The sequence below is a fragment of the Phaseolus vulgaris genome, chromosome 1 (genome assembly GCF_051622355.1).
Source record: "Phaseolus vulgaris cultivar YP4 chromosome 1, ASM5162235v1, whole genome shotgun sequence".
NCBI lineage: Eukaryota > Viridiplantae > Streptophyta > Magnoliopsida > Fabales > Fabaceae > Phaseolus > Phaseolus vulgaris.
In genome coordinates, this window is record NC_143498.1 from 29,592,360 (window position 1) to 29,602,870 (window position 10,511).

The 10,511-nt window shown below is 27.3% G+C and overlaps 1 protein-coding gene across 1 annotated transcript; it reads left to right on the plus strand.

Moving 5' to 3' along the window:
• Nucleotides 1-7,421: 7,421 nt before the first annotated feature.
• Nucleotides 7,422-9,860, plus strand: LOC137813820 (Sodium/calcium exchanger family protein). The gene has a single exon (XM_068616260.2). It carries the CDS (start codon nucleotides 7,924-7,926, stop codon nucleotides 9,685-9,687), a length of 1,764 nt encoding a protein of 587 aa, XP_068472361.1. The 5' UTR covers nucleotides 7,422-7,923; the 3' UTR covers nucleotides 9,688-9,860.
• Nucleotides 9,861-10,511: the final 651 nt, after the last annotated feature.

Consider the following 10,511-nt stretch of genomic DNA (forward strand, 5'->3'; position numbering starts at 1 on the left):
TCACAAGTAATGAAGTTCATATTTATTCTATAATAGTATTTCCTATAATTAATGAGATATTGCATTATGTTACCATTTATTATGTCAAAAGTATTTATTTAATAATATGAAAACAGAATACAGTGACTTACAATATTATACATACATGTAGGTGTATACATTTAAGTTCTGGCTTGTTGTTTTTGAAACAATGTGTTTACCATTTTCTATGTGGTTAACATCTATAAGACAACTACATGAATATATGACTTATAAAATTATGAATATATGATTACCTCATGGATATTGTATCTAAAAGATTCTGTATGTTTTATATTTTGCAGCTACAAAACACCCCTTGCCAATTTCAAAAAGAAAATGTTGAAGCACAGTTATTCACAACAAAACTTTACTATTTATGAAAACCTGCCTTCCCTTTTAAATTTGAGAAAACATCTATCTAAATATATTTATACATTGCTATGACAATAAATATAATACACTGGGTCATTTTTTTATTTTTGTTTTTTTATGTATTCTTAATTGTTTACTAATAATTGAATAATTGATCGATTTGATTTTTCTTAATTCTTTATTAATACTTCAATAATTAATGTAATTTTGATTTGTAATTTTAATTTACTCTAAAATAATTCTTAATTTTGATATATAAATTTATTATTATAGTATTTTTATTTAAATAATAAATATTAAATTAATGTAATTTTGATTTGTAATTTTAATTTACTCTAAAATAATTCTTAATTTTGATATATAAATTTATTATTATAATATTTTTATTTAAATAATAAATATTATAAATATTCCCGTGCATTGCACGGTCCATATACTAGTAACTAACAAACTATAACTTATTTTTAGATAACAATTTATCAATCGTTTTACTGTTCAAGTCAATTAAAGTATCTCCTAATTAGAATCAATGTTTTATAAAAATTTGTGACTAAACAATAATAAAATAAATATAATTATCATTGAAACATTTTATAAATAAAAAACTAATCATATGTATTTATATTTCAGGAATTCATTTCACTACAAGGACATCATGAAATAGAAACCAAAATAATTAGTTGCAATAGTAACTAAATTAGAGACCATTTTAGAAACTAAAAAAAAAATTGGTTTCTAAATTAGTTTATATTATTGTTAAATAGTTTCTAAATTAGTATCTAATTAGCAATCAAGGTTTTAACTACTAATTATTTAGTTTCTAAATTTGGTAGCAAAAACTTTAATTGCTAATTAGATACCAATTTAGAAACTATTTAACAATAATAGAAACTAATTTAGAAATCATTTTTTTTAGTTTCTAAAATGATCTCTAATTTAGTTACTATTGTAACTAATTATTTTGGTTTATAAAAATTGGTTTCTATTTCATGATTTTCTTGTAGTGTTTATATACTCAAAATTAATAAAAATGAAGAAATTGTATACTTGAAGAAAAATGTGTAACTTCAAGAGTTAGATATTGGGATTGCCACTTTTTTTAATGAAGTAAATGACATTCTAAGATTAAAATGGAAGGCTCAAAGTGATGTATTCTCCTATTTAAGTTCTATCACATGAAGTTTTAAGAGATAAAAAATCATAATTTATAAAGAATGGTTTAAGGAATAAATCCTAACCCTAATCCTGACTGAATAAAACTAGACGATTAAGAACTAAAATAACTAAGAAAGAAAGAGCACATGAGAAGAAAATTTATCATATATTTTTCTTTTTCTTTATAATACTTAAAATTTCTAATTTCACTCATATTTAATCCAAAATAATGTATTTTAATTAAAAAATTATTTTTGATATATTATAACATCTATTTGTATGGATTAACAATGATTTATCTTATTCTCATTTTTATAAAATTTTATAAAAAATTCTATAATTTTATTAATATTGGATTTTGCAACAAAATTATTGACGGAATGCATATTTATAGTAAGAATTATAATTAGGATATATGTAAATTAAATTCATACTGAAAATAAATTATAAAATAAATTTCATAGAAATTTAATAGTTGTATAAAATGAGTAATTTTCATTGAAATTTCAGGATGTTTGCAAAAACTAACTTAATTAGTTAAATAAGGACCTAATTGCAATTATTAAACGTTACTTAGAGACTAATTTACAATTGTAAAAAATATTTAGGAACTAAGTTATAAATAATAAAAAAATTTAAATCAAGAAAAAAGTCTAACATTGTAATTATTGATTATATTATTTTATGTAGTATGTAAGAAAAAGGTGTTATTATTTTTAGGATTTTTTTTCTTTTTTACATAAGTTATATAAAGGTAAAAATGTAATAAACAATTGCATAAATGAAATCGATTATAAATGTTTTTATTAATTTATTTTTGAAGATGGAGTAAAAAAAAAGCCTCTAATTCAACTTAAGGAATAACCAATCATTATTATGCTCTAATAATAATGAAAGAAAAGTGTGAATGTAGAAAAATAAATATGCCTTTCTAACTTTAGGAACAACTAGTGTGGTAACCATGTACCGGGTATATGTCTTAAAAATAATTTATACATGATAACATATGTAATTAAATAAAACTATCTTTATATTTAATAGCATTATTATCATAACATATGCATATTCCTATATTTGTATATTACGGATATATTGAACGAAATAAAATTAATCTAATAATAGGTTGGGTAAATACTAACAAATATTATATTGAGAAAATCTGATATATTATTAGAGGATTATATTATAAATTATTACCTTTCTTGGCAAAATTCTCACAATCATGAACATTTCCAATAAAATTATGAATTGACATTGTTAGGGTGGAATGGTAATTTAAGTACTTATTGCTGGGAATTATGAATATGGAAGGAATAACCCATTTGTATATTATTGCCTCCAATCATCCATGTTTGGAGTAGTTTAAAGACATTATCCATTGGCAATAAAGTTATTATCACATGTTATTATTGTCATTTTATTAATATACAAAATTTAATGTTATTATTGTCATTTTATTAATATACAAAATTTATTTGTCACATAATATTTAAATTCACTCGTATGTCTTACCTTATTCATTATGAACGTAGACAAAATATTGACTTGAATATTAGTGAACACACATAGTTTATAAAATTAATCCTTACAAAATGTTTATGAAAGAACGAGTTAATAAATCTTAGGATATGATTTGAGAGTCTAATTCACCCACAAGCAATTCTCCCATGTTTTCAATTTGATGGCAATACAAATTTTAATGATAAATAGAAACAAAAATAAAGACATACCTATTGAAAAATGAAATAAAGGCGTAGACGAAAATGGGTTGGACAAAATTAATGCACGAATGGAAAGAAAACAAACATTTAGGTGGACACTATGTTGTAAAAAAGGAAAGAGAAGGCCCACTGTTGTATAGAAGAAACACACTATGTTATAAAAAATGAGAAGTCGAAGAGAAGGAGAAAGGAGTGAGACTATGAAAATAAAATCTCTCTTTTTACCTCTAAAATGTTTATGTTGGTCAAAATTTAGAATCCATATAGTAACTCTAATTCATATTTACTTATATGCCAATTTGTGACTTATTACGACAGTTGAAAATATAATTGTCATACTAATAATACACTATGTAAGTTAAATCTAAAACTAACATAGTAAGTCTTTTTATATTTATAATTTTATCACCACATAATTTACTATGACACGTGGAATAGAACTGTTAGAATAAGTCGTCATTAAATATCATTTTTCCATTAGTGATAACGTTGTGGGCAACTCCTTTGAGACTTGTAGGAAGCACTCAACAAGTCTTGCATTAACTACTTGAGTATCAATTGACTTGAGTTACATATGCCTTTATGTTCATTTGGAGTAGTGTAGTTGTTACATCTCAATTGTATAAGTACACTCATAATGTCATTAATGAAAGGAACATGATGTTCTTTTTGTGAGTCATAATTGAGGTTTGCTTATTGTGATTGAATATAAGTTTGATGTCATGTAGGTCAAGAAGGCGCTCGAGGTTCAACAACTACATCCCGATAATTAGGCTTTTTGTTTTTAACACTAGTAATTGTGTCAACTATCTTTGACCTTGTCTAATGCTTGGTTTGAAGAGAGTGATTATGAGTTTGTTGTTGAGCTAGAACAATGGGTTGAAGATTAGTTTGGTTTGATCAAGACAGGATATCATGTTAAGAGTGTGTAGGGTCACTTTTGTTCCATTTTTTTTATAGAGTTATTTATCAACCAATCTTTTGATCTCGAATTTTATGGTCTTCAACTCATTTTGATGTTGTTTTATTATATCTCTATGTCTTTATTTGTATCATCTTGAAACATTCACTATTTTTTATTGCACTGACTTATTGTGAAATTGTAATGTCTCTGAGTCATCCATCTCACTTGTTGATAAATTCTAAATATTTTGACTTTTTCTTGTCAAATTCATAAACCCGTGTAGGTTTAGAATTTTTTTACTATAATTTCTATAATAAGTGTCAAATGTTCTTATTTTTTTTTTTTTTAAGTTGAACTCTTATATGTGAGATTTATAATTTCTTCTTTTATTATATATATATATATATAATTGAATGTTTACTTAATGATGTTTTGATACTTACGTCATTACGTCAGTTAATAAGTAAATAAGATGATAATGAACATTAAAAATAAATAAATATTAAAAGAATCAGTCTTTCTATTATAAATATTTTTTTATATAAAATTCTGTAATTTTATTTTAGTTAAATATCTGTACCATCTTAAATTTTATGATATTACTATAATTAAATATTATATTGGAAATATGAAAAAAATAGTCAAATTATTTATTTTATATTTAAATAATTATTAGTTTATCTATTATGATAATTGATTTGTACGATATTGAAGTTGTGTTTTAAATATACCGAATTCGAAAATAAAACATAAATTTAATCCTTAAAAAAATTGTACTATACATTCCTTATACAGTAGTTAGAAAAAAAGATAATAATAACTTCAAAAATTTAGAAATTTAATATTTTATTAAATTGATTCACCACAAGAAAATTATTAATTTAAAATTAATTTTAGAGATAAAAAAATAATTAATCACTATATTACTTAAATTATATATTTTTTATAAATTAAAAATATTATTGATATATAAAGTAATTTTTATTATTAATAAATATTCTTTAAATTAATATAGTAAAAGTTTAGTTACCAACTTTAAAATTTATTATTACTTGCTATTTTTAGAAGTTTTATGAATTATCGAATGGAATCTTTAAGAATAGTGTGACTGTTAGTATTTTCATCTTCAATGGCACTTTGACGATCTGTGACTCTTCGTCTTCTGCCATCATAATCACATAAACAACAATGATAAATGTGAAGGTTATCAAAAAAAAAAATAAGTGGGTAGAAAAAATTGACCAAAATTAAGATAATTAAAATGAGAATGAAATGACGATTAAGTATAAAAACCAATTTTTATCCTAAAAATAGTGATTTTGTTAAAATGGATGAGATGACTGAACAAGAGACTGAAACAATTACTTACCCACCATGCTAAGTTTAATAGCATTCATCATTGATTAACATAATTAATTTATATTCATGCACAAGACTAAAAGAAGTTAAAAAAGATACTCAACTAAAATTAACTACAATATTTGATTTATAAATTGTAAAAATAACATAATTGTCTTTAACAGTAAAAATACAAAAGAATATAACATTTTGTTAAAAATAAGAAAGCAATTAAATTGTATTATTTACATACTCAAGCTTTTAATTGAAAATAATATATATATATATATATATACTTAAAATGAAATTGAAAAGTTTAGGTTGAACCCCACCTACTAAAGTGAATGACTTCATACTCTGAATAATAATACCATGAATTAATAATTAATCACCACATTCTTTTATTTATTAACAGTTATTATTAATTAATACCGTAAAAGGGAGAACAAAGAAATAAATGTTATATATTACTTCACGTATTTTCTATTTTCGTGAAGATACTATTGCATCATTATGGTTGTTTGCATCTGCTTCTGAATAATTTTCAAAATGCAAATTAATTACAATATATGAAAAAATGACTAAAAAATAACCAAACATATTCTCATGGAAGGAGTTGTCACATCTTTATGATAGAAGACAAATGTGATTATGAAATATGAAAGTGATCATCTACCCAAATCACTTATATCACGTTTTCAAATATAAAACAGTAACTAACACACACACATATATAAAAGAAAAAAATTTATAAATAAATAAAATTAGCTCAAACTATAATTTAAAAAAGAGGTATTTTATAATTATTATAGAAGATGAGATAAACAAGAGAAAAATAAAAAGGTATAATAAAATAAATGGCACGATTAAGACAAATAAAACTAGAAGTTTAATCTTTACGTGCCCTTAGTATTGGCTTATTATTAAAAGTCATCTTAAGTATATTTTAAATTATTTATTACAAATATCAAGAATTATATTATATTTGTTAAAATGTTATAAAAGTGCTTTACGAATAAGACAATCTAAAGAGTTTAAATAAGTATTTTAATGTAAAAGGATTAGAAGTAGTATATCTTATTTATTCTATTCTAAATAGGTAGTGGTATATCCCTCTAAGAATATTATTATTATTTATCGCTGCCTATTCAAAATAAGTAGTGCTATGTCTTATAAATTTTTTAATATTTCATTCTGAAGGTACTAAATAAAAAATATATTTTTAAAAGATAATTTCTTTAAATTTAATATAAAAACTCTTATTTGATGAATTTGATAAAGATAATAAAAAATAATTATATTTTTCATATAAATATATATGGAAAGTCTATCAAAAATATACTTAGTAAAAATAATAAGTTATATACCACTTGCTAGAAATGTATACTGTAGAATGTAACATGAAACTGACACGGATACTGATATGACACGAACACGACACCAACACGGACATGAAGATACATATAATCTTTAAAATGTAAGACACAGGTACACGAATCTATATATGATATAATTATGAATTATATAAATTGACAATAAAAATTTATGTGCACAAATATATTTTAGCTTATTGTTTTGGAGTAAAAAGATATTTTTCATAAATGTTTCAAAATGATTTGTTTTTTATTTTTATAATTATAATAAAAATTTATACAATAAGTTTGAGTGTTTAAAAAATTAATGTATTTTTTTTTTAAAATTATATTAGAACCGTATTAAAATTATCAAAAATTCAACAAATATTTTTTGAATTAAAGACTTCACATATACATATCCTACGAGTGTCAATACGAATATCCGATACGAATATCCAACACCCAAATACAATTTAAGATAATTTAAGATTTAAGAGGAGTTTCTCCTTCATACATAATGTATAATAGTATTATAATTTATATTTAGATATTGGATTCAAATTAAAAACTTCTTAGAAACAGAGACAACTGTTTGTAGTTGCAATGGACACAGTGACCATGAGTGGAAGTTGTGTTCCCTTCCCGCGACACGTGTGTGTCCTTTTCTTGGTTTCATGAAAACTGAAGTAAAGCTTTTCATAACCAAAGCCGAAACCCCAACACCAGTCACAAGACGTGTGTGGCAGCGACTCGGTTCCTGTCTCTTTCATTTCAATCTTATTTTTTTATTCCAACTTTCTCTACAAAATTCAATTCTTCGTGCTTCCCTTTCCCAACTCCTCTAACTCGCTTTCATAATCTCTTCCACAAACACAATTTCGCCAATACAAAGTATACTCAAGCAGCAAAAGTTCCCTTTTTTGCTTCACTGTTCTTTTATTTATTTAACAAAGCTTGGATTTTTACCCCATCTGGGTTGGTCTTGTGCTTTTCTTAGCCATCAAGTTTCCATCTTTCCATGATCATGGAAGTGGGTTTTGGTTTATAATATCTCAACATGTTCTCCGCTACCACAGTTTCTGTCCCCAAACGCATGGGGTTCAGAGTCAGTTTCACTTTGTTCCTGAATATCTCCTTCCTCATGATCGTGTTTTGTGTTTCTCTTATTGCCCATCTCCACTCTTCGGATCATGTTGTTCTGAGGAGAAACCGGTTAGAATTGAGGGGGGATGAAAAAGATTGCAAAAGTTTCCACAAATTGAGGGACTCAAAAGCCAAGTGCATGTATTTGAAATCCAATGATCCGTGTGTTTCTCAGGGTTATGTTGACTACTTGTACCTTTTCTATTGCAAACTGGGGGGTTTCCCTCTATTGGGTCACAGTCTTTTGTTTCTTTGGCTTTTGGTTCTGTTCTACCTGTTGGCTAACACTGCCTCTGACTACTTTTGTCCTTCTCTTGAGAACTTGTCCAAATTGCTGAGGCTCTCTCCCACAATTGCAGGGGTGACTCTTCTCTCTCTTGGAAATGGTGCTAGTGATGTTTTTGCCACCCTTGTCTCTTTCAACGGTAGTGGGACCCAGGACATTGGTTTCAACACTGTGCTTGGAGGTGCATCCTTTGTTTCCTGTGTTGTGGTTGGAATAGTGAGCATTTCAATGAGGCAAAGGCGGATTCGGGTCAAGAAGTGGGCCTTGGTGAGAGATGTTTGTTTCCTGCTCTTGGTTCTTCTCTGTTTGTTGATCATTTTGATCACTGGTGAGGTCAGTGTTCCTGGGGCAATCAGTTTTTGCTTGATGTATGTGGTGTATGTGGTGGTTGTTTATGTCTCATCTAATCGAGGGAATAAAGGTGTGTGTGGCGATGCTGATACTGAAAGTGATGGTGATTTGAGTCACGGTGGCGGCAATGATTTAGGTGTCCCTTTGCTTAGTGGGATGGAGAAAGGACTTGCAGATACAGCTCAGGAATTTGACGTGAAAATTGGGAGGAAATGTTGCTGTTTAAAATCTTCAAGTTGTAGAATGTTAATTTCTGTCATGGAGATACCACTTTACTTGCCTAGGAGATTGACAATTCCTGTTGTTTGTGAAGAGAGATGGTCCAAAGGGTATGCAGTTTGTTCAGCTATGCTAGCACCACTTCTATTGTCCTTCTTGTGGGTACCAAACAAGGAAAACAACTTCAACTCAAGTCTTATTGTTTATGGAATTGGATTGTTTGTAGGGATTACACTAGGGGTAACAACATTTTTCACAACCAATGTGTCAAGTCCTCCAAGGAAGTACTTGTTTCCTTGGCTTGCAGGAGGATTTGTGATGAGTGTTAGTTGGAGCTACATTTCAGCTCAAGAATTGGTGGGGTTGTTGGTTTCACTTGGTTACATATGTGGAGTTAGTCCTTCAATTCTGGGGCTAACAGTTCTTGCCTGGGGGAATTCACTTGGGGATTTGGTGACAAATATGACATTGGCTTTGAATGGTGGGTCAGAAGGTGCTCAGATTGCAATATCAGGGTGTTATGCTGGCCCTATCTTCAATATAGTGGTTGGATTGGGCTTATCTCTGGTGAGCACTACTTGGTCCGAGTACCCATCTTCTGTTGTGATTCCTAGAGATCCATATCTTTGGGAGACATTGGCACTTTTGGCAGTTGGATTGGTTTGGGCTCTTGCTGTGTTGATTAGAAGAGATATGAAGCTTGATGCAGTATTGGGAGTAGGGCTCTTGGTTATTTACTTCATTTCTCTCTTTCTGAGGCTGATTCAGACTTTTGGGTCTTTCCAATTTCAGAATATGATAAACTCACTCTTCATAAGATGATAACACATCACTTTCTGTATAAAATCCTTTGATAGTTAGGACTAAATTAGATAGGTGTAAGCCTTTTGTTTGGCTAACTAACATAGGGAGAAGTATCAATTTTCTCTCCCTAGAAGTGTTTGATAAAGTTTTTACTTTGATACAAATAAAATATGATTGATTTAATTGTTCAATATTTAGATATTAATTCCACAACAATGTAAGATAAATTGTATTATACACTAGATCTATAGGCTTGGTTGATATAATTTAATGCTGGGATTAGTAAAATTTGTAAATAATTTTCTCTGACTCCTGAGTAGTTGCTTTATCAAGATTGTTCTAGTGATTGGGAGAATGTGAAATCCTCAAACCGAAAAAGCATGATAACGTTGGTTGAACCAATAACTTTTACAAGTGGGATGCATTTGTCTTTATTCGCACTCCAACTTTATTGAGATGAATACTTGAAAGACACATAAATGTGAAGGAAACGTCAAGAAATGGAAGACCAAAGCAATGGTGGTTCATGCTACAATTGATTAAGACCACTTTTGTTCGCGTAGATTCGAAAATCTGATTTGAACAGTTTGTGTCGGTGTGATGGATAGGGGTTTGTAGGTTGTGTTGGTTCGTTCACTTCTTACGTGATAAAATAGGTCAATGGTTTTTTAACCACTTTGGTGTACCTAGAATCAGCAGAATAAAAAAATTACTAAAATATGAATAAGTCTTGTATAGAGCACGATTTCATAGAAGTGAAATCTTCGTCTTTCATTTCTAAAAACAAATTTGTTCATGCTATAAATAAAAATAAAAATATGTAATTTTGATATTTTGTTTTA

Bases quoted from the DNA above. Each gene is read 5' to 3' on its own strand.
- LOC137813820 (XM_068616260.2), top strand. From the start codon at position 7,924: ATGTTCTCCGCTACCACAGTTTCTGTCCCCAAACGCATGGGGTTCAGA.